At 47.7% G+C, this 24,467-nt stretch overlaps 2 protein-coding genes across 3 annotated transcripts in view; one reads left to right on the top strand and one right to left on the bottom strand.

Moving 5' to 3' along the window:
- The window catches only part of HNF1A (HNF1 homeobox A), a 26,737-nt gene extending 16,025 nt beyond the window's left edge, over positions 1-10,712 (top strand). The window contains exons 3-10 of one of the 2 annotated variants that reach the window (XM_003789904.3): positions 1,650-1,836; positions 2,294-2,535; positions 4,627-4,778; positions 4,905-5,106; positions 6,097-6,288; positions 7,730-7,851; positions 7,943-8,087; positions 9,380-10,712. In XM_003789904.3, coding sequence (XP_003789952.1) covers positions 1,650-1,836; positions 2,294-2,535; positions 4,627-4,778; positions 4,905-5,106; positions 6,097-6,288; positions 7,730-7,851; positions 7,943-8,087; positions 9,380-9,507 — 1,370 coding nt within the window. In that variant the 3' untranslated portion in view covers positions 9,508-10,712. Of the gene's footprint in view, positions 1-1,649; positions 1,837-2,293; positions 2,536-4,626; positions 4,779-4,904; positions 5,107-6,096; positions 6,289-7,729; positions 7,852-7,921; positions 8,088-9,379 lie in introns of both variants that reach the window. The other variant, XM_012805288.2, reaches the window with a different exon arrangement.
- A 303-nt stretch (positions 10,713-11,015) lies between these two features.
- CUNH12orf43 (chromosome unknown C12orf43 homolog) lies at positions 11,016-21,816 on the bottom strand. The gene is made up of 6 exons (XM_003789993.3): positions 21,650-21,816; positions 17,613-17,655; positions 17,333-17,431; positions 13,435-13,508; positions 12,815-12,905; positions 11,016-12,263 (listed from the first exon to the last, which is right to left on the bottom strand). Exons 1-6 carry the CDS (start codon positions 21,795-21,797, stop codon positions 11,930-11,932), a joined length of 789 nt encoding a protein of 262 aa, XP_003790041.1. The 5' UTR covers positions 21,798-21,816; the 3' UTR covers positions 11,016-11,929.
- Between the last annotated feature and the right edge of the window lie 2,651 nt (positions 21,817-24,467).

The raw sequence follows: 24,467 nt of genomic DNA, 5'->3' as shown, positions 1-24,467 counted from the left end.
CTTAGGTGTATGTGGCTGGTGCCTTAGCCGCTTGAGCCACAGGCGCTGAGCCAAATATTACAATTTTAATACAGATTTTACCTTTCTTAAAACGTTCATACATTTTTTGGCACCCTCTATGTAATGGGGATAAAATTATATCTACCTTGAGGGCTGTCCTGAAGATGAAATTTGTAGCAGTATCTGAAAGTACAGACAGCTAAAGCATTAGCTGCATTATTGCATGTGGTTTTCCTGCCAGATGTTCTCTGAACTCCCCCCGCCCCCCACATCAAATCCATAGTGACAGAAGGTTACCTGATTTGCATGTTTGGTAATTTTACAAGAGTTATAATTTTAGAATACATTTAGATTTCTAGAACTATTAGGAAGATAGTATAGAGGATTCTCATGTAAACAACCCATCGCCAATCCTTCCAATGATTAACATTAGTGTAGTATGTCTGTTACAATTAATAAACTAACATTGATACATTTTTATTAAGTAAAGTCCATACCTTATTGGGATTTTTCTCAGGTTTCCCTTAACTTCTTTTTCTTGTCCCAAGGTCCCATCTAGTATAGATACGTTATACGTAGTCACTATGTTGCTTTAGGCTTCTTGGTTATGACAGTTTTGCCAATATATCTAGATATGGGGGGGTTATTATTTTTTTCTTGAGACAGGATCTCATTCTGTGCCCTAGGTGGAGTGCAGTGGTCTCATTATAGCACACTGCAGCCTCAAATTCCTGGATTTGAGGAATATTTGAGGTTATACGTAGTCACTATGTTGCTTTAGGCTTCTTGGTTATGACAGTTTTGCCAATATATCTAGATATGGGGGGGTTATTATTTTTTTCTTGAGACAGGATCTCGTTCTGTGCCCTAGGTGGAGTGCAGTGGTCTCATTATAGCACACTGCAGCCTCAAAGGATCCTCCTGCCTCAGCCTCCCAAGTAGCTGGGACTACAGATGTGCACCACCATGCCCAGCTAATTTTTCTTTATTTTGTGCCTGCTTCTTCTTGGCATTCAGATGGTATAAGGGCTGCTCTGCTGTTATTCCCATACTCAGAATCTTCCCTCCCCTCTTACAAAGAGCTGTCCTGGCTTTTGTCTGTTCCATTCCTTGGGTGGCCTGCTTAGGAATGATCTGATAGACCGGCTTTGCAATAAATGGAACAAGCTCATGAGAACTAGCTGGGTCTACTCCTTCCTGGCTAACACTTGCATTTTGAGCCTGATTTCCAAGTCTGGAAAGGTGATTATGGCTCTCAATCTACTCAGGAGATATGGTTCAATTTTACGCTCTACTACATGACTCTGAAAAAAGATATAAACTCCCAGAACCTCAGTTTCCTCATCTGTAAAAATGGGGATAGTAAGTGTGCCAAAATATGAACAAATGCTAATGCTTACCTGGAGTCTTGTATTGAGGATTATGAGATTACATCTCGGCTCAGCAGAAAAGCATGCAGGGGTTGATTAGTGACGTCTGCCTTGGACACACGTTAATAACATGGTGGCACATGTGCTGTGTGTTTGTCATTGTGGAGCTTCTCTGGTTAAGCGCCCTGGGAATGAGGAAGAATCAGGGCATGTTCAGGTGAACTGATTTGGGAAGGTGGGAATGGCCAGTGTCACACTCATGGCTCTCTGTGCCTACAGAGTTCACCCATGCAGGGCAGGGTGGGCTGATTGAGGAGCCCACAGGTGATGAGCTGCCAACCAAGAAGGGGCGGAGGAATCGTTTCAAGTGGGGCCCAGCATCCCAGCAGATCCTGTTCCAGGCCTATGAGAGGCAGAAGAACCCTAGCAAGGAGGAGAGAGAGACATTGGTGGAGGAATGCAACAGGTAAGATGGGTGGCAGGTAGCAGTGCTGATTTGGTCCGGGTTGGAGAAAGGGTGGGCAAGGGGCTCCTGAGGGAAGACCCCCCCAGTCCTTGAGAGTTCCTGCTGCTGGCTTAGCCTGGCCCAGAGAGTTGAGAGTACTCAACTCTTGGTCAGTGTCATGAGCCTCACTCCATTCCTAGTAACTACCACCCACAGAAGCAACCTCTTTGGTGGCTGCTCACCTTGTTTCATTCCCTCTACAACCCTCTGGTTGTTTTGCTCACTTTATGAATGGAGACCTTGAGGTCAGAGAGGCTGAGTCACTTGCCCAAGGTCACAGAGCAGAACTGGCACTGGAACCCAAATCTGCCAGCATCAAACACTCAGGTGGAGCCCAACTTCTCAGAGCTCTCCCCTCATGCCCAGCAGAGGGTTTCTCTGACCCTAGCTAGAGGTTCACAGGTGGCCATTTCTGCAGGGCAGAGTGCATCCAGAGGGGGGTGTCACCATCGCAGGCACAGGGTCTGGGCTCCAACCTTGTCACAGAGGTGCGTGTCTACAACTGGTTTGCCAACCGGCGCAAAGAAGAAGCCTTTCGGCACAAGCTGGCCATGGACACGTACAGTGGGCCCCCATCAGGGCCAGGGCCGGGACCTGCGTTGCCTGCCCACAGCTCCCCTGGTCTGCCGCCATCTGCCCTCTCCCCCAGTAAGGTCCATGGTGAGTGCTATGTGGGTAGAGGGGACATGTGGGAGGGTGGGGGGGGTCCTGCCCCAGTGGCAGCAGCCACCAAAACCTCTTAACAGTGGTTTTTTTTTTTTTTTTTTTTGAGACAGAGCCTCAAGCTGTTACCTTGGGTAGAGTGCCATGGCATCACAGCTCACAGCAACCTCCAACTCCTGGGCTTAAGTGATTCTCTTGCCTCAGCCTCCCAAGTAGCTGGGACTTGTAGCCCGCCACATCGCCTGGCTATTTTTTGGTTATAGCTGTCATTGTTGTTTGGCAGGCCCAGGCTGGATTCTAACCCACCAGTTCTGGTGTATGTGGCTGGTGCCTTAGCCACTTGAGCTACAGGCGCTGAGCCATAACAGTGGTTCTCAACCTTCCTAATGCTGTGTCTTTAACACAGTTCCTGTGGGTCATGACCCACAGATTGAGAACCACTGTCTCAGTACTTCAGTTTGGTTCCACTTAACCCACTCCAATCTACTCCTCACCACTTCACTCCATCCACCTCACTCCTATAACTCTGCTTAACTCTACATTTATTTATTTATTTATTTATTTTTGCAGTATTTTGGCTGGGACTGGGTTTGAACCCACCACCTCTGGCCTATGGGGCTGGTGCCCTACTCCTTTGAGCCACAGGCACCACCCTTATTTTTTTATTTTTTGTAGTTTTTGGCCGGGACTGGGTTTGAACCTGCCACTTCTGGCATTTGGGGCTGGTGCTCTACTCCTTTGAGCCACAGGCGCCACCCAACTCTGCTTAACTCTATTAACACTACTCCATCCATTCTACTCCCATCCACTCATCCTCTCCTTTCCATTCCACCCCTTCTATCCACTCCATCCACTCTACTCCATCCGCTCCGCTCACTCCAGCCACTCTACTCCAGTCACTCCACTTGACTCCTCTGATTCCATCTGAGTCCATCTACTCCATATCATTGCTTCACAGTCTGTTCACACTACTCCATTCTACTCCATTTACCCCATTCATTTTACTTTACTCTTCTCCCTTCCATCCACTTCAAACTATTCCACACCATTCCCCCACTCCACTCTGCACCACTCCACTCTACTCCGCTCATTTTGCTCAATTCCACTTCATTCTATCTGCTATACACCATAACTCCACTCAATTGAACTTAACTTGATTGAGGTTCCTTCAATTTATTCATTTCAGATCGTATCAATTCAATTCATTTTGGTTCAATTCAGTTTAGTTCAACACATTATAATCCAATTTAGTTCATTTAACTTTGGCACAGTTTAATCCAACTAATTCCCATTCAACGCATTCAGTTTAACTAAATATAATTCAATCAAATTCAGTTAATTTTATATAGGTCAGTTCAATTGAAAGCGATTCGATTTGGTTCAATTCAGTTCAACTCACTGTATCTACATCTAACTCGATTCAAGCCAGTGTAATTCTAGCACTCTGGGATGCTGTGGCAGGATTGCTTGAGCTTAGAAGTTTGCGACTTGCCTGAGCAAGAGTGAGACCTCATCTTTGCAAGAAAAAAAAAAAGTAAAAAAAAATCATCTGGCTGTCACGATGTGCGCCTATAGTCCCAGTGATTCGGCAGGCTGATGTAAGAAGATCACCTGAGCCCAGGAGTCAGAGGTTGCAATGAGCTCTGGTGACACCACTGCATTCTACCTAGGGTGACAGAGTGAGACTGTCTCAAGAAAAAAAAATAGCTCAATTAATTTCAAGTTCAATTCCACTAGATTCAGTTCTGTTTAACTCAGTTCACTTGAACTTAATTCCATTAGCCTTAATTCAGCTCAATTCAATTGGCTTTTACTGAGAACCTACTGTATGTCAGGCACAGCACTAGGCAGTGAGGGGGAGGGGCATGGAGTTAATAAAATCCAGCCCTGGCCTCTGAGGAACTAACTGGCAGCTACCAGCCCAGGGCTTGGCACAAGCTGGGCAGCTCAGGCAGAATTTCCTGAGTATAAAGAAAGGTGAGGCCACTGGCCTAAGGAAACTGATCCAGTTTGGAGTGATGAGGGCTATGGAGGCAGGTGAAGACAGGGAAGTGGAGTGCTGAGGCTGGACTCTGCTCCCCACTCCAGGCGTGCGCTATGGACAGCCGACAGCCAGTGAAGCGGCAGAAGTGCCCTCAAGCAGTGGCAGTCCCTTGGTGACAGTGTCTGCAGCCCTGCACCCAGTGTCCCCCACAGGCCTGGAGCCCAGCCACAGTCTGCTGAGCACTGAAGCCAAGCTGGTGAGTGTCCCCTGCCTGTGGGGAAAATCCTTCCAATCCCACCTTTTCTTGGCAGGGCGCTTCTCAAGCAGTTCTCAAGGAGGTACTATAGGACTCACCCTGACTCAGCCTGGCTTTCCCTGGCAGGTCTCAGCAACTGGGGGCCCCCTCCCCCCTGTGAGCACCCTGACAGCACTGCATAGCTTGGAGCAGACATCCCCAGGCCTCAACCAGCAGCCCCAGAACCTCATCATGGCCTCACTCCCTGGGGTCATGACCATTGGGCCTGGTGAGCCTGCCTCCCTGGGTCCCACGTTCACCAACACAGGCGCCTCCACTCTGGTCATTGGTAAGGTAATGGGGATGGGTGGGGCACCCACCTAGAGGCTCATGGGGCTACTGCAGAACTAGGGGCTGGAAGAGCCACTGGGACTCATTCATTCATTCACACAACACCTATATACTGGGCCAGGCACTGTACTACCTCGGTGATGTGTGAGTGAACCAGACAGACCAAAATCTCAGAGACCCACATGGGGAGGCAGGCAATAAACATAACACACAAATCACATAGCATCAGAAGGTAAAAAATATGGGCACAGTAGAGCAGGGTAAGGGATTGATGTTTTCAAGGTTTTGGGCTTTATTTAAAAGTTAGGTTTTTTTTTTGAGACAGAGTCTCACTATGTCTCACTATGACACAATCACCATGGTGTCACAGCTCACAGCAACCTGAAACTCTTGGGCTTAAGTGATTCTCTTGCCTCAGCCTCCCAATTAGATGGGACTACAGGCACCTGCCACAATGTCCAGCTATTTGTTGTTGTTGTTGTTGTTGTTGTTTAGCAGGCCTGGGTTGGGTATGAACCCACCAGCCCCGTTGTATGTAGCTGGTGCCCCAACCACTTAGCTATGGCATCGAGCCTTAAAGTTGTTTTATAAGCCCAGGAAGCCTTTATTCTCAGGGATGAGTATGCAGAAGCTCAGTATATAAGATAGATCAGGAGCTGCTAGGAGAGGGGAGGAGAAAGCTAAGCCCAGGCAGGGCCTTTGCACTGCTTTGGAATTCCAGGGCTCCAGGGAACCCAGTCTGATAACCCTTGACATAGTCCCTGGTGACCTCTTCCACCAGACCAAATGTGGAACCAAAGGCTCAGACAGGAGTGACTTGCCAGGGCCACTTAAGTTAGTGGCAAGTCCCAATGCAGGGTTGTTTCCAGGTGGCCCTGTGCCCTCTTCCAACCTGTGGGCACTAGAGGGTAGGGTGGGATCCCAGGGGGTCTGAGGAGGTGGTGCAGGTGGCAGCAGGCCGGGCTGACTCCTGCCTTTCCCACTCTAGGCCTGGCTTCCACTCAGGCCCAGAGTGTGCCTGTCATCAACAGCATGGGTAGCAGCCTGACCACCCTGCAGCCCGTCCAGTTCTCCCAGCAGCTGCACCCTTCCTACCAGCAGCCGCTCATGCCACCCATGCAGAGCCACGTGGCCCAGAGCCCCTTTATGGCCACCATGGCCCAACTGCAGAGCCCCCACGGTGAGCACCCTGTGCCCCATGCTGGGGGAGGTGGTGGTGGAAGTTGGCTGTGGAAGGGCGCAGGGGAAGGGGCAGTTGGCAGGTGTTGTGGTCTGAGTGTGTGTCTGGGACAAGTGTAAGTGCTCTGTGATGGAGGATGTCTGTGGGTCACAGTCTGCTTCCCTATGAACGGGTGCAGCTTCCATACGAATGGATGCGCACATGTGCTTGTGTGAGCCGAGATCGCTGGTGCCTTTCCACATGCGTATCGTGGGTGTTTGTTGGTTGTGTGTATGCTCATGTGTGTGTGCCTGTGTGTGGGAGTAGAGGTCACCGTCCTCTCTCTGAAACTCTCAGGGCCATGCATATTTCAGAAGTCACTCTTCTTCAGATTTTAGAAAGGTAATTTGGTGGATGTAACAGTAGTTAACACTCCCAGCAAGGTTTGGGGCAGCATCCTCGCATTACTATTTCTGCAGCAAAATAGTAATGGGATTCCATGAGGTAAGGTAAAGACTCACATAATCTCATTCATGTTCTGGTTGGGTTTTGCCATCAAATGAGCCGTACCGTGAGCCTTACAAAAATCTTTTGGTCTTGAAAACAATAAAAAAATAAAATAAATAAAAGGCTTGGTGCCTGTGGCTCAAGTGGCTAAGGTGCCAGCCACATGCACCTGAGCTGGAGGGTTCGAATCCAGCCCGGCCCGCCAAACAACAATGATGCTGCAACCAAAAAATGGCTGGACATTGTGGTGGGCGCCTATAGTCCCAGCTGCTTGGGAGGCGGAGGCAGGAGAATCGCTTGAGCCCAGGAGTTGGAGGTTGCTGTGAGCTATGATGCTGCAGCACTCTGCCCAGGGCAACAGCTTGAGGCTCTGTCTCAAAAAAAAAAAAATCTTTTGGGATAAGGGATTGTGGACCTATACATACCTGTGTGTATGTGGTTGAAGGTGTATGTATTTGTGTGTGTTGTTTTTATCTGAGTCACTGTGGAAATAAGTAGTTAATGTATGTTTTGCTAGTGCTACTTGGCTGGGGGTGGGGGGGTACGTGAAACGTGTTACATTTTGGAGAGGTTTCTGCCTTCTGCCCTGCCCACCTCCAGACAGAACCCACCTGCCTTTCTGCACTGAATGGTTAGAGTAGCACCTGTGCTGAGTAGACAGCTGCACCGTGTCTGTGCTTCCCATTCCTTTCCTACCTGTGAGAGAGTTGCTGGCCTCCCCCAGGGCCCTCCCTATCAATCTCAGCTGAGTAGGTCCCTGCAGTAGGGGAAGAGTGTCTACCACCCTATTTGGACCCCCCCGTTTTAGAAATCAGCCCTGATCTCCAACGACTACTTGTGGGGCTATTCGGCAGGCCCCATCCCCCACTTCTCCTGGGTTCCCCAGCTTTGAGGCCTCCTGGGAGGGGCCTGGGCCAGCACATCTGCCATGTCTGTCTCCTCCCTGCCCCACCAGCCCTCTACAGCCACAAGCCGGAAGTGGCCCAGTACACTCACACGGGCCTGCTTCCGCAGACCATGCTCATCACGGACACGACCAACCTGAGTGCCCTGGCCAGCCTCACGCCCACCAAGCAGGTAAGGCCCAGGCCTCTGCAACCTCCCTTCAATCCTGCCCCAGAGCTCCCTACCAGCTCTGGGGTCTCAGGAGACTGCTCTGCTTCCTCAGGTGTTCACCTCAGACCCCGAGGCCTCCAGTGAGTCTGGGCTGCATACACCGGCCTCTCAGGCCACCACTCTCCACGTCCCCAGCCAGGACCCTGCCGGCATCCAGCACCTGCAGCCCACTCACAGGCTCAGTGCCAGCCCCACGGGTGAGCAGCCCTGGCCTTTTCCTTGCTGTCCCTGCCTCCCAGCCATGGTCTGTGTGCCCAGGAAGTGTGCCACACAGCGTGGGCCACTGCAGGGAACCGGCCTACCTTATAGGATCATTTCACTGACTTAATGAAAGAATAAGATTAAGTAACAGGAAGAGGCAGCAGAGGTGATAAAGAGGGAGTTTGTAGGCTGGAAGTGACTCATGGGTGTGTTTGGTGGGGCTCAGCTCAGAGTCTAACATTCTTTGAGTTAGTTACCAACATTTCAAAATCAGGAGTTTTCACATAGAAATCTGGATTTCTGGCTTCTTTTGGAAACTTGGAAGAATGCATAATCCTACATAACAGCCCACTACATCCCCCTTGGTGCAACTCACATTTGTTCCGGCAACCCTGGTAGGCTCCCGAGTTTGCAGTCTACACTGTCATGGTCATGGTCAGGAGAGGGCCTTTATGAGTCAGGCTGCTGGGCTTGGAGGGCCAGGGTGCCATGGCTAACGCTGAGGCTTTAGGCAAGTTGCTCATTGTGCACCTCAGGTGGCTGAAGTGACAACTACTGAGGGCAATCTATGTCCCAGCTTCACCCCAGGAGGTGTGTACATTATCATTCTATTTTACAGATGAGGAGGTTGACAATCAAGGAGATGAGGGACTGGCTTGGTCTGGAACTTGGGGTCGACCTCAAAGCCCATTCTCTTAAACCATCCCCACTCATCTAGGTTCTCCCCAAACAGAACCAGTAGGATTTGTACAGACTGAGGTTTACTTAAGGAAATTGGCTTATGAAGGTGGGGGCTGACAAGTCTGAAATGGGTGGGGCAGGCTGGAAACTCAGGCAGAAGTTCATACTACAGCCTTGAGGCCAAATTCCTGGGAGACCTCTGTTGTTACTCTTAAGGCCTTTGATGGATCATTGGAGGAGGTCTGCCCCCATTACTCAGGGTAAGCTGCTTTGCGAGCCAACTGAGTGCTGACCACGTCTGCAGTGTGTACCTTCACGGCGGCACCTAGATTAGTATTTAGTTCAGCCTAGTCAAGCTGACCTATAAAACCACCTGCTGCACCATCTCATCAGGGCTTCTCCATGTTCTCACTAAAATGTCCTGAGCTGCCACTGTCTGGGTGGCTCCCCTTAAAGAACTGAGGGTAGTTTGACTTTGGGGTTCCTATTATCTGCTGTGATTCAGGAGGTAAGGCCTTCTCTCCCATGCCCTAAGTACTTCTAGGGACAGGGTGGGGTTGAGTCAGGTGACCCAGCGGTTGGCCAGCAGCCTTGTTTGCCTCTGCAGTGTCCTCCAGCAGCCTGGTGCTGTACCAGAGCTCTGACTCCAGCAATGGCCATAGCCACCTGCTGCCTTCCAACCACGGTGTCATCGAGACCTTCATCTCCACGCAGATGGCTTCTTCTTCCCAGTAACTATGGCAACCACTTCCCAACACCTGGGCCCTGCAGCCAGTGCTGCCTGCTTGGGGAGTAATCCCTAGAGACACTGGAGCCTGCCAAATTCCTGCTACCCCTCCCTGGAGAGCTGTGCCTTGTCCCCACCCTGCTCTGGAACAGCAGGAAGGGAGGGCTGCTTCAGAGGCACAAGAAGGGGCGTGGAGTGGTGGCAAGCAGAGCCTGTTCCTGGCAGGATGTGGGAAGGAGGGACTGTCCCTGTTGTTCGGGACAACACTTTGCCACTTGGAGCAGAAGAGGCGCAGTCTTTGACTCTGGCATTCCCAGCCTGAGCCCGTGGAGAGCCCTGGGATCCCTGAGGCAGTCACACTTCTCAGGACACAGGCCTGGGTGGCTGTGACTTGCTGAGCTCCAAGAGGCCGGTCAACTTCATATTCTGTCACCTGTGTACCCATCAGGCCACTCCACCCTGCCCCAATTCCTATCACCTGGTGATCTGCATACCCATTTGCACTGACCCTGCTACCCATTTACACAGGCTTTTCCTGAGTGGCTACTCTGTGCCAGGCTCAGGGCCCTGATGCCCAAGCCCTGGGGAGTGAAGTCCACAGGGAGGCACACAGGGTTCTCTGAGCTCCCCTGGTACTGAGAGATTCCCCTACTCCCTGGCCCAAGACCTGATTTTGCCTGGACACTGGTTCCCAGGAGCATCAGCCTTCTGATGCCAGCCTGGCCTCCTATTCTGGAAAGGCTGCCTCAGGGCTGGGAAGCTGTCCTGGCTCCAGCAGGAACCTTGAGATTTGTGCTGAGTCTAGGTCCTGGGGTGGCAGCTCCTCTGGTCTGTGAGGCCCTACAAGCTCTTGCCTAGTTTTGCCTAGGGGAATAGAGGGAGGAAATAGAGGTGAGCCCAGCGCAAAGGAGTTACCGAGGTGATAGGACTGATGCTTGGAACTCTGGGAGCCTGGCTGGCTGAGTGATGGGGTCCAGGCCGTTGCGGTCACCCTGAGGAGTCTGAGGGCCTGAGCACCACTGGGGACAGAACAGCTGTGTGAACCCATGACTATCCACGGGCCTGTTGCAGGGAACCTGGCCTTCAAGGGACTGCCTGTACCCTGGCACTGCAGAAAGAGCCTGAGGAGAACCAGTGCGCCCCACAGCTTGCAGCCAGCTAAGGGAGAACCTGTACATTTATTTAACTTTCAGTAAAGTCAAAGAGAAATGTATTGGAAACTTCTTGATAGTCCACAGATCACCCAGACAGGGCTTGGGCAGGCCGAGGGAGGCTGAGGCAAGCCTGGGGCCTGAGGAGGGGAGCTGGGCTCCAGCCCACTCACCCTCACATCCCAGGTCTCTGCTTCTCCTTTTTTTTTGGTAGAGTGCTGTGGCATCATTGTAGCTCACGGCCACCTCAAACTCTTGGGCTCAAACGATCCTCGTGCCTCAGCTTCCCAAGTAGGTGGGACTACAGGCACCATCATCATGCCTGGCTAATTTTTCTATTTTCTCAGGCTGGTCTTGAACTCCTGAGCTCAAGCAATCTGCCTGCTTCAGCCTCCCATTGTTGTCTCTACTTTTCTTGCTCTGGTACTCTGGCAATGAAGGATGAAGCCAGAATCTCACCTGAACCTTCAACTTCTTCTATTCCTTCCTGTAGGAGACCCCTGTTAATGGGACCTAGTCCATAGCTGTGTCACATTTCCTGAAGTCTTGAAATTGGGGTGAAGGAACATTTCCTAGGGGCAGAGGCAAGAGGAAGATGTTGATTTAAAATGTTTCATTAAGGTTTGGCATTGACAGGGAGGCAACACTCAATCACACTGAATTTTGTTTTGGGTCCCTTGACAATTTATTTTCAACAATCTGGTTGGCTCAGAGATATCATCATGCCCGATAAATTCACAAAGGCAGAGAAAAAAAAAACTCTGGAAAACCAAGGGGAGAAATCTCTGACTCCTGTTTCAGGCAATTCTATCAAGTCTATGTGGGCTAAGGGGAGGAAACAAAAAATGGCATCTTGGGGACCCCTTCTCTTATTTTCTGCAGAAGGTTTCTCAAACCAGGCTGAGGAGAAAGGCATCCCTTCACAGGTCCACCTCAGACAGTTCTGGGGAGACAGGAGCTGTACCACTTGGGTACTAGTCTTGAATAACTAGAAGGATCCTTCTTCCGGTGGCCACGGAATGTTCTGGTACAACAGAACAGGTCTGCCTTAGCCCTTGTGGGAGCACAGAGAGGCAGGCCTCGCTTAGGCTTCTCACCCTATATATAGCAGTATCTTTGCCCCGACTCTTGGGCAAGCCCCCATCACAACTGGGGTCTTGTGGGCAGAGTCTGGACTTGCCAGCCAAGTCCTTGAACTTGGAGCAGAAGGTGGGATTCGAAATTGCCTCATTCCCGGTGGGCACCTTGTCCTAGCTGGGCCCTGTGCCCACAGCCGGGGTCAGTCTGTAGGTGGGAGTGGAGAAGGCTCACTGGTCTTCTTTGCCTTTTTCTTCCTTTTCTTCTTTTTGGTTCCAAATGATACCTGGTCTCCATTCAGCTTGCTTGGCTGCTTTTCCTGCTTCTGGATCGTGGCCTCAGTGGTGGTGCTGGTGGAGGTGACTACAGAGGAATCAACACGGGTCACCTTCTTGTGTTTCTTTTTCAACTTCCTTTTCTTCCTTGCCTCCTTCTCCACTCTGACAGGGTTATGGATGGCTGACTCCTGCAGGATGGCGGATACTGACACAGCTGCCTCCTGGCACCGTTGCCACTCCTCCTCACTGTCCTCGCTGCTACAAGGGGAGAGCAGTCTGGTTAGCCAGGGTCAGGATGGAATCCTGGAGCTGCCTCTCGAAAGAGGCTACGAAGGGAGGCAGGAGGAGAGCTCAGGCTTGGGAGGGAGGCCAGCCTGGGTTCCAACCCTGGCTACTCTGCTTGCCAGTTCTGTGACCTCATTAAGTGTCTTCACTTCTCTGACTCTTAGTATCTTTATCTATAAAGTGGGGATCTAACAGAGCCCAGGCCTCACAGGGATGTCTCAGGAGGCTTAATGGCTAACTTCCAGAAGCCGCGGAGGGCTGTCTGACCTGGCTTGGCAGCTGGCATCCCTTAAGTACCCTGATACAGTGAGTGTCTGGCCTGAGACCAGTGCCCACACATCAATAAACATCCAGACCCACTCTCATCACACAACCTCTTCACCTCCTACTGCCCACACCACTTCTCCAGCTGCCTGCCAGGGCCCCTTCCTTGGCCCAGATCTGACTGAGTCAGCACGGCTGTCCCAGGGGACCAGCTGAGATAACAGTTGAAGGGGATGTGAGGAGAGGGTGGGAGCTCTTACCTGGAGCTGGAGGGCTGTCGCTTTCTGCGGGGCTTGGGAGAAGCTTTCTTCTCAGGGCTTCCAGGGACAGATGTGAAGAAAAGGCGGAAACCTAAGATTCAACTGGGTAGAGTTAGCACTGCCAGATGCCAACTCCTCCTCCCAGGAGCTCCAAGTTCACAGACAAGACTTGGGAACTACAGTTGTCTAACTACAAAATGATGCCATCTGATGAGAGGCATGCTTGATGCCTAATAGTGCCAGCAGATGGGGCACTGGGCGGGGGGGCATGCCAGCTCCTAAATCAGGTTGGGCAGCCCTCAGAGGCTTCTACAAGTCAAAAGGTAAGCCTCTTACCTAAGGCAGCCTCCAAAGTGGCAAATGAGTTGGTATAGGACAGATGGACTGAGAGAGGTGAGGCTGTGGAGTGTGGCAGTAAAGAGCTCCTGCTCAGAGATAGACAAAGTCACCTCAGGCAAGTGACATCATTTCTTAGAGTCTCAGTTTTCTTAACTGTAAATGGAGGTCTTATAATACCTGCCTCACAGCAGATAAAAGAATGTAACAGAGCTGTATGGCCCAGCTCCAGACACATAGGAGGCGCGTAATAAATGAAAGCTATTAACAGCACAACTACTCACCGTCATCCTCTGAGGTGACTTTCTGTACCTCGGTTTTTGCTGGCTCCTTCACTACTTCTGAGATGGTAATGACGCTAAGTGGAGAGGAGATGGTTGATTTAGAAGGACATTCTGGGTAACAATTTTTTTTTTTTTTTGAGATGGAGTCACCTTGGGTAGAGTGCTGTGGCATCACAGCTCACAGCAACCTTAAACTTTTGGGCTTAAGCAATTCTCTTGCCTTAGCCTCCCAAGTAGCTGGGACTACAGGTGCCTGCCACAATGCCTGGCTATTTTTTTGTTGTTGCAGTTGTCATTGTTGTTTTAGCTGGCTCGGGCTGGGTTCGAACCCGCCAGCCTCGGTGTACGTGGCCAGTGCCCTACCCACTGAGCAATGGGTGCCACCTGAAGGGTAACAATTTTTTTAGAAAATTGAAAAAAAATTTATTGTTAAGTGGAGGAGATAGGGCCATGTGATTTTAATTTTAAATGTAAAACCAGACAGCATACAACTAGCCCTGCCAACTCAAACTGCATTTGTTTAAAGTCCACTTTATTCCAGAAAGTGTTGAAGAGATTCTTTTTTTTTTTTATGAGATGGAGTCTCAAGCTGTTGCTCTGGGAAGAGTGCCTGGTGTCACAGCTCACAGCAACCTCAAACTCTTAGGCTTAAGCGATCCTCTTGCCTCAGCCTTCCAAGTAGCTGGGACCACAGGTGCCTGCCACAATGCCTGGCTATTTTTGGTTATAGTTGTCATTGTTGTTTGGTGGGCCCTGGCTGGATTCAAACCCGCCAGCTCCAGTATATGTGGCTGGTGCCTTAGCCACTTGAGGTACAGGCACCGAGCCATGAAGAAATTTTAAAGATATTCATGGCACAATAAAATGTATATAATTTCAAATAGAGCAAAGAGAAATGAGGGCTAGAGGGACAGAGAGAGCTAAAAATGTGGCCAGGCAGTCCTATACACTTGCTGGAGACAGGGTACACTTTTTGCTCTGAGCTTCCTAGCAGCAAGCCTTAAAAGGGAAATATGACCTATTGAGAGAAGTGGTTCAGAGGTTAGCTTCTAGATCCAGGGCAAACCTGTCTTGTTTTGTTTTTAAACTTTTTAAAAATTTGAGATAATTTTTGCACACTATTGATATGCAGTGCAAGAAATAATACAGAGATCCCATATAACCTTCACCTGCCTTCTCCCAATGGGGAAACCGTGTGTTTAACTACAGTAGAATATTATAACCAGGAAACTGAAATTGATAAAATTCATTGCCCTTATCCAGACTTCAGAGACTGGGGTTTTGAATCCTGGTTTTGTCACTTACTAGTTGTGTCCCTTTTGGCAAGTAACTTTACCTCTTGGAGCTTCTATTTCCCATCTGTACACATGGAAGGGTAATAGCCCCTTCCCCTTAAGGGCTGTCACAATGATTAAAGTAGAGAAATGGACATCAAGCACTTAGCACAAGCAAGTGCTCAGTAAATGTTAGCTACGATGACAGAGGTCTGTGAAGGTTGCTTTTTTATTGACATCAGAAAAAGCTATAAGCTTTCCAGATCTCTCTAGGCACAGATAGAACATGTCTCTGGTAGATGCTGATGGGGAAGTCACTGAAAGCTGCCCTCAACAATGTCCTCACAGCAAACACAGCAATGTACTGGGTGCTTTCCTTAACTTCCCTCCATATGTGCCAATGGTGTTTCCCAAAGCCCTGTTGAGGAAAAGCAATCTGGAAAGGGGGACTGTGGATGATGCTGTCCAGGCACCTGTCTCTGATCCAACACTGTAGTTCAATGTTGGCCACTAGGAGCATTTAGCAATATCTGAGATATTTTTGGTTGTCACAACTAGTAGGGTAGATGCTACTAGTATCTAGTGGGTAGAGACCAGGGATGTTGCTAAATATCCTATGATGGGAAGGACAGACTTCAATGACAAAGAACTACCCAGTCAAAAATGTCAACAGTGCCGAGATGAAGAGACCCTGATCTAAAGCAAGGGACTAACTATGGTTATCATTTAAATCTCCTTGAAGAGAAATAGGAAAATGAAAACGCTGCAGGGAATATTCTGACCACGGCTGACTGGGATTCTGCTGATTTCTACTGCAGCAATGTCCCTGGTGGCTTACTGCAATGCCAAGTGTGCTCACCCTGAAGCCAAAGAGTCATGAGGAAACACTGTGCTCCCATAGGCTGAAATGCAACTGACCTTCCTAAACACCTTCCTCACATTCTTGAGTTAGGGGCCTGGCACCAGTGCTATGGGTGTTTGGGCTTCTAGGCTCTGGCCCAGCATTCTGTCTCTTATGAGAACAAGTGATTTACACTTTGGGAAGCAGATACGGGAAAAGGTATCTTCAAATGTAGGGACTATGTTCTGAATCCTCTTCTTTCATTCAAAACTTGCTAGGGCTCTACCAGTTTGGAATAGACCCAGACCAGTGTGTTCTGAAACATGTTCCATGGTAAACGGAGTAGGCAAAATGCTAGGTTAAACAGGTGTGCAGGTCTCTTCACGGCACTTTTTAGAACCCTGAGTATACTAATATGAATCTCAGTCACCAAGTGCACATGGAGGTTTGTAGATTGCATTTTCCCAAACTTCTTAGCTGGTGGATCCCCTTTTACTCGAGAGCCATGCTCTGGGCTAGTATTAAACTCTGAATGTTTTCTGTGTCCTCTTCAAATTCTTATATTGAAGTCCTCACCCCCAAGGTATTAAAAGGTGAGGGGAGGCTTTGAGAGGTGATTAGGTAGGGCCCTCATGAATGGGATTCATGCTCTTTTTTTAAGACAGAGTCTCACTTTGTTACCCCAGCTTGAGTGCCATGGTGTCATAGTTCACAGCAACCTTGAACACTTGGGCTCAAGTGATCCTCTTGCCTTAGCCTCCCGAGTAGCTGGGACTATGTGAGTACCGTGCACCACTATGCCTGGCTAGTTTTTCTATTTTCATTTTTTTTTTTTTTTGAGACAGAGTCTTACTATATTGCCCTTAGTAGAGTGCCATGGTGTCACAGCAACCTCAAACTCTTGGGCTTAAGCGATTCTCTTGCTTCAGTTTCCCAAGTAGCTGGGACTACAGATGCCCACTGCAATACCTGCCTATTTTTTTAGTTACAATTTTCATTGTTGTTTAGTTGGCCTGGAATGGGTTTGAACCTGCCAGCCTCGGTGCATGTGGCTGGCACCATAAGCACTGTGCTACAGGTGCTGAGTCTAGTTTTTCTATTTTTAGTAGAGATGGGGTCTTGCTCTTGCTTAGGCTGGTCTGGAACTCTTGAGCTCAAGCATTCCACACACCTTGGCCTCCGAGAGTGCTAAGATTACAGGTGTGAGCCACCATACCTGCTTGAATTCATGTTCTCATAAACAAAGTCCAAGAGAGACCTCTCACCCCTTTCACCATGTGAGGGTACAGTGGAATTGATGTGAGAAGGCACCAAGAGGTCCCTTGCTAGACTCTGAATCTACTGGCGCCTTTATCCTGGACTTAGCCTCTAAAACCTAAGAAATAAATTTCTATTGTTTCTAAGTTACCAAGTTTATGGTATTTTGTTATAGCAGCTTGAATGGACTCCAACAGGTAGTATTCCTTGGTCCTTTCTTTAGGAATGCTGACTCGAATCTTTTACAGACTGTATTTCCACCCTGTGCTGAGAATGTACAACAGGGAATCAGTGCAGCACCTGGGACATGGAAGGTACCTACGACATAGAACTTGGCCCATCATTGCCTTCTCACGGCAGGAATGAGCTCTTGCTGCTTGGGGGTTCAGAGCCCAGGCTTGGACCTACATGACATGTTGCTTATGTGCTTGTCACAGCGCCTGCTTGGACACTGTGAACTCTGGCTAATGTGAGCCCTGCTGTTTGAATCAGCAAGGGTGGGAGAGAAGATACGTTTTTGGCTTACCTGTCCAGCAGGGCTCCCAGTTTCTTGGCCACGTGGGCTCGGAATTCGGGGGTGGTCTGAAGCTCGTTGCCATCTTGTTGGTGCTCATCTACCTTATGCCTATAAAACACACAAAAGGACCTCATTCCTGCTAGCTCAGAGATGTCCTCATAAGTGCAGGGATTATTTGGGTCTCGTTCACTTGGATATCCCAGGGGTTTAGCCTAACATCTGGCACACACAGGGGAACAATATTTATTAAATGAGTGAAAATAAAACTTGAGCCCACAGGGTACAGTACCTGAGGCTTGGTTGGGAGGTTGGTAACTGGTTATTTGCAGCACCTGTGGAAAAATGAAAATTGAGCCCTTTATAGAGGAAACAATTACAGCATTGGTTGTGTCAGGCACAATCTTAAGCAATTTACAGGTATAACTCAGTGAATCTTCCCAACAGCTCCTCTAGAGGAGTTACTATTATCTCCATTTACAGAAGAAACATCAACAAATATTGAATGACTCTAGGGAGCACTGCTGTGTCTATGTCGTCGTGCACATTGTGCCTGTGTCCTAGTACCTTGTGGTTTATGTCAATGTGCCCTGGAGCACAACAAAGAATACAAAAAATGCCCCAGGTCCTTGAGTTGCATAATGTGCGAGTCTAGGTGGACATTCTTTAAAGACTTAGTCTTTCTTCTTGAGTACATACAGGCAATCCCTGGGTTTCAAACAAGATGGGTTCTGTAGGTTTGTTTTTAAGTTGAATTTGTAAGTTGGAACAGGTACATTTACATATTACCTGTAATAACCCCTGTTTGTGTGAACTGTACTTAAACTGGATGTTTGTAACTTGGGGACTGCCTGAATCACAAGGAGGAGGGGTATCTCCTCTGTCATGACTATAGAGCAATGAATGGGAGATACTGTCACGGAACAGAAACAGTATTAGACCCCAGAGAGAAACAGTTCAGCTGAGTCCCGGCTCTGCCACTAACAAGCTGTGTGCCCCTGGACAAGACACTTTATCTCTCTAAGCCTTTCTCATCTATAAAATATAGAAAAGTTTTAAATGCTTTGTTTGCATGTCTATCTCCTTCCAGGATATGTAAGCTACTAGGGCACATGGTCTTTTTATCTTTATATCCCCAACTTTTAGCAAAATGGCTCATTTAGAAATAAGTGTTAGACAAATCAAAGCACATGCTGCTCTAAAATTAAAGTTACCAGTTCCTCATCACTGGATTTAAGCGAGTCCATAAATAAAAGTGACCTACATTACCACATAGTCATAAACCAAGGGGTAGGGGTTTTGCTTACAAAAGACACTTATCTATGGCAGGGAGTGCCTGACAGCAATGAAGAGTGTGGACTTAGACTCAGACGGGCCCAGATTAATGCCTGGTTCTGCACTTTCAAGCTGGATGACCTTGGCTAAGGTCAAGCATCAGGTTTCTCATCTGTAAAATGGGGCTTACAATACCCTCTTTGTGACATTGCTGAAAAGATTAAACCAAACAAATGCAGTGTTTAGAACAGAGGCACAGAGTGATTTCTCAATTCCTGGTGGCTATTACTAAAATAACCCAAGAATGTACTCAAAAGTCTAGTAACTTGCCTGGCATACAGCAGGTGCTCAATAAATAACACTTACCGTGTTTCCCTGAAAATAAGACCTACCCCCCAAATGAGCCCTAGCAGGATTTCTATGCATTTGTTAAATATAAGCCCTACCCTGATAATAAGACCTAGTGATGGTCTTATTTCTGCACAGAGTGGTAAGGAAGACTAGAATACCTTTTATCTGCCACAGCTCCTTTCTCTGAGCCGTTTGCACTTGCACAGGTGCGCGTGTGGTAACTGTGGTTGCAGGTGTCCTATTATGTACATGCAAACGGCTAGGGGAAAGGAGTTCACGCATCACTAGCGCCAGCCCCACCAACAAGGTTGGCTCCCCCGTCAGTTTCCAGAAGAAGATGACTTAACTGTATTTGAATAAATGTAGATTGTTGTATTATACTTAATAAAAATAAGACATCCCCTGAAAATAAGCCCTTATGTGTCTTCCTGAGAAAAAATAAATATAAGACAGTGTCTTATTTTGGGGGAAACACAGTATTATCAGCAACTATGTCTACTTTGATCAACAGGGGATTTATTATGCCACAAAAACAATGAGGTGCAAAGCCAGTATGTTGGAGCCACTTCTCACATGTGTATCTTTGCATACGTTGGTTCAGGTTTGAGACTTACAACAATCCTATCAGTTTTAGAGATGAAGAAATTGTGGATTCCCATTTGTGATTTTATGTTATTTGTCCCAGGCTAGTATTTCATACCAGGTCCTGATAACACTGCCACACAAGAACCCCTTCTGTCAAAGCAGAAGCACCTGGATAGCAGTCTGCTGGAATCCAAGTCCCCTCACTCATTAGAGATGTGCTTTTTGGGCAAGTTCATTCATTCAAGAACTATTTTTCTTGAGCAGTATGCTAGGCCCTGATGATACTGTGGTGGAGACAGGCCAGATTCTAGGCCTTCATGAAGTTCATACCACATAATCTCTTTTTTTTTTGAGACAGAGCCTCAAGCTATCCCCCTGGGTAGAGTGCCATGGCGTCATGCTCACAGCAACCTCCAACTCCTGGGCTCAAGCGAGTCTCCTGCCTCAGCCTCCCAAGTAGCTGGGACTACAGGTGCCTGCCACAACGCCTGGCCATTTTTTGGTTGCAGACATCATTGTTGTTTGGCGGGCCCAGGCTGGGGATTCGAACCCGCCACCTTAGGTGTATGTGGCTGGCGCCTTAGCCGCTTGAGCCACAGGCGCCGAGCCCACATAATCTCTTAATAAATATTTGTGGAACAAGTTAGGCGTAGGGTTGATTGAAGGATCAACCTGAGGATCAGAGATAGAAAAAAAAGAGAGAGAGAGACAAGAAGCAGTTATAGGAAGAAAGAAAAGCATTATTCTAGGAAGGAAATCACACAAAGTAAGGTGGTGGCACAGAGAAAGCGTGTAATCTAGACTTAAAGGATTGAGAAAGCTTTCCCAAAGAGATGGTATCTTAGCTGGATTAAAGGATGAGCAAAAGTCAGACAGAAGGAGGAAAGCAGTACCAACCACATACTTGCTACCATTTATTACTGGAACTTTAATATGCACCAAGCACTACAGATGCATCCTCTCAACCTTTTGTGTTGGGTACCACCATTCATCCCCGCTGTGTAGGTGAGGAAATTTAAGTACAGTGAGATTTAAGTACTTTGTCCAAGTTCTCACTGCTAGAGAGTGATGGCGATGGAAAAGAAGATCTATATAGAACTTGTAGACAAAACTGTATTTATGGTAGTCAGAGGTGAGAAGGCAGAATATGGTCTGGAGCCTACTTACTAAAAGTACACTCTGGCAGGAGAGCAGGAAGGGAGAGGCAGTGAATGGAACATCAAATGGCTTGCAGATCCTTTTAAAGAAACACACAGATTCTTAACCTTGCTATGTCATGACCACCTCTAATAGCCTAGGGAAATCTGGTTCCCTTTTCAGAATGTTTTTAAGTGGATTATAAAAGATTATAGGATTATAAAGAAAACCAATGATAATGAAATTTAGTAATAATAATAAACAACCATATTTGTGCTATTAATATATGTTTCTTTATTAATACATTAAATAAAATCTAAAATAAGATATAGAGACAGAAGTTAAAATTAATGTAATCTTAAAGAAGAGGCAAGTGTAAATGACTTTTCCCCAATTATCTTATTATCAATAAAATGATAAATCTACAAGGATTGTAATGAGATATGAAAATCTGTAACTTCTGTTTGGGATAAAACAGGTATTGCTAAAACTATCGTGGCTTGCTGCTCACATGCATGATGCAAAGAGATGCTAAAGTTCAGTTAGACTCAGAGGATAATGAAAAAGATGCAATATATTTTTTTCATTTCAAATTCAAGAACCCACCAGATCTTGAAGGGTTTCAGATTTATTCCCAGGGCACTAGGGAGCCACAGTCAAGAGTTACGCGTTGAGCAGAATTCACTGGGAACTTTAGGGTGGGCTAATGTGTTGAAGGTAGGGAAAGGGTGGATGCAAGAAAAATGCGAAGAAGCTGTCGCAGTCATCTCGGAGAGGTGGTAGCCTTACCAATGAGGACAGAAGGAAACAGTCAAGAGACAGGTGACTCAATCTCCTCGATTGGGAGAATGAAACAACCCTCACTGCTGCACGTGTCTGAAGCCCACCTAGTCCGTGGAGCTCTTTCAGGGAAGAAAGCAGAGTCCTTCTGCACCATCCACACGAAAGATCTCACGCCCTTCCCTGAACACAGCCCCCTACCGTCTCTTGGTTTCTCTGGCCCCCGCGGGCGCTGCTCCAAGCCCCAGGCCGGCGTCGCCGCCTCGCGGCACCGAGCCAGCTCCTCTGCATCACTACTACTGCTGCTGCTGCTTTCCGAATCGCTCCTGACGCCATTCCGCGCCGCCATCTTGGCCCGCCGCAGAGGATTGTGGGGAACGACTCCATTGTCGACCCCGCGGCGTGGCCTCCCGTGAGCGAGGGCAGCGCAGGGTATTGTGGGGATTGTAGTTTTCGGACTCACGCCACCGGCTTTCAGGAGCTGTCCTGGGGGTAGGAGGCGGGGAGTGGGTGGTTCTCAAAGGGAAGGTTGGACAGGTCTCAAACTGTGAATTTTCCGCCTGTGTGCCCCGAAATGTTTTAATCATTAAATTATTTTCGAAACGCTGGAGGGTGGCTCTCGGTAATCCCTCCCTCTGGGAGGCCGCGTCGGGTAGATTGGCTCAGCGCAGGAGTTCGGGACCAGCTTGAGCAAGAGCGAGAACCCCCGTCTCCACTGAAAAAATGGGAAAAAACCAGCCGGGCATCGTGGAGGGCGCCGGGAGGCTGAGACGAGAGGATCGCTTGAACCCAGGAGTTTGAGGTTGTTGTGAGCTGTGATGCCACTGCACTCTACCCGGGGCGGCAAAGTGAGACTGTTTAAAAAAAAAAAAATGGGTTTTTTGAAAGAAGTTCAAAGCACAGTAAGTATATATTTGTTTTACTTTTTTCCCCCCTCATCAACATAATGTAAGTGTGCGTGGAAGTTTATAGGTTCAAGAGGGCTGTGAGATAAAACAGGTTGAAAAACACTGGTTTAAGAGATCAACTTCTCCATTCTTTTCTTTATGGAGAGACCTATAGCGGGGAAGGGAAATCGCTTAAGATCTTCCAAGGAGTTAATGATAGAACCAGGGTTAGTTTTCACGTTTCAACGCTATGTAGTTCAGATATTATTTATTTATTCTAGTAATTCCCAAATCTTCCAGGGCATCAGAAACACCTTAGATCTCACGAAAAACTAACGGAACCAGAATCCCTAATAGGTGGGGACCCAGGAATCTGTATTTCCTTGAATAGCTAGGGCATGAGCCAGGAGCTTGTTAGAAGTGTAGAATGCTAGGCTCCACCACAAAACTACTGAATGTGAACCTGTGTAGATGTTAAAGTTTGAGAAGCACTAATCTAGATAATTCAGATTCACAGAACGATGTGGGGAAACACTCTATAGTTTTCTGGCCCAGAACTTCTAAACCCTGTCTACACATAGGAAACATCTGGGGGAACTTGAAAAATATCAATAAGTACCCACCTCAGACCAAAAAATTGAGAATCTGTGGTTAAAATACTCCACAGTTAAGAATGGACAAAATTACTTTTGTCTTAGGAATGCTTTGTTTCATATTTTATCTTTGAAGATGAGTGTGTGAAAAACTTGATTAAAACCAAATGAGGCTGGGCAAGGTGGCTCACACCTGTAATCATAGCACTGTGGGAGGCCAACTGGGTAGATCGCTTCAGCTCAGGAGTTCAGTCTGAGCAAGAGTGAGACCCTTGTCTCTACTAACAACTAGACAGGCATAGTGGCACATGCCTGTAGTCCTAACTACTTGGGAGGCTGAGGCAAGAGGATTGCTTAAGCTCAAGAATTTGAGGTCCCTGTGAACAAGCTGAGCTAGCTGTGAAGTGGCTTGTGCTTTGTAATCTCAGCTACTTCAAAACATAAGGCAGAAGGATCACTTAAGCCTAAGAGTTTGAGGCTGTAGAGCATTATGATCGCTCCCGGGAATAGCCTTTAAACTCTATCCTTGGCAATATGGCAAGACTCCAACTTTAAAAACAAACTAACAAAAACCTTTATTAACATAAATTGTCCGGCCTTGGGCTTTTTCTATTCCAAAAAAGAGGAAGCTGCCTGCTATGGTCTGAATGTTTGCATCCTTCCAAAAATCGTATATTGAAATTATCAGTGTAAAATAAACAACAGACAGACCAACTCACCATAACAAAGAGTTTATTTGGGAATTGCAAGGAATTTCAACAGTAGTCCATCAGAGAGCAGGGCAATAGGAAACTTTTTATTGGTTGATTGGAGTAAACTTGATTATATGATGTCCTTTGATAATAAGGATGCTGTTGTTTTCCTAAAGACTCTGGACTATCATGTACTGTTTGTGTGTGGGTTTCAGGAACTGAGGGAAATTTTTATTCCGCTTCCTCAATCTCCTAGGCTTTGCCTCTTTTTGTCTCAGTGACCCCTTAGTCCTCATTTCCCAGAATTGAGAACTTAAAATGATTTATAAATAACCACTAGCACCTGTGGAAATTAACACAGCACCAAAATGAGAAGAAAGAAAGCAAAATGAGAAGAAAGAAAGGTTTTGTTTTTTTTTTTGACAGAAAGGATTTCACTCTGTCACCCATGTTGGAGGCTGGAGTACAATGGTGTGTGATCATGGGTCAGTGCAGCCTTGAACTTGTGGGTTCTGGAACTCTTTTAACTCTTGCTGAACCTTCTGAGTAGCTGGGGCTATAGGCATGTGCCACAAATGCTGGTATTTAAAAAAATTTTTTTCTTGGCTTGGCGCCCATAGTACAGTGGTTATGGCGCTGGCCACATTCATCGAGGCTGGTGGGTTTGAACCCAGTCCTGGCTAGCTAAGCAACAATGACAACTGCCACAGAAAAATAGCCGGGCATTGTGGCGGGTGCCTGTAGTCCCAGCTACTTGGGAGGCTGAGGCAAGAGAATCGCGTAAACCCAAAAGTTTGAGGTTGCTATGAGCTGTGATGCCATGGCACACTACCTAGGGTGACATAGT

The sequence above is a fragment of the Otolemur garnettii genome, unplaced genomic scaffold (assembly GCF_000181295.1).
Source record: "Otolemur garnettii isolate 467f Iridium unplaced genomic scaffold, OtoGar3 scaffold00038, whole genome shotgun sequence".
In the NCBI taxonomy this organism is placed as follows: Eukaryota; Metazoa; Chordata; class Mammalia; order Primates; family Galagidae; genus Otolemur; species Otolemur garnettii.
Note: the sequence above shows the minus strand (reverse complement) of the source record. Positions and strands in the feature narration are given on the sequence as shown.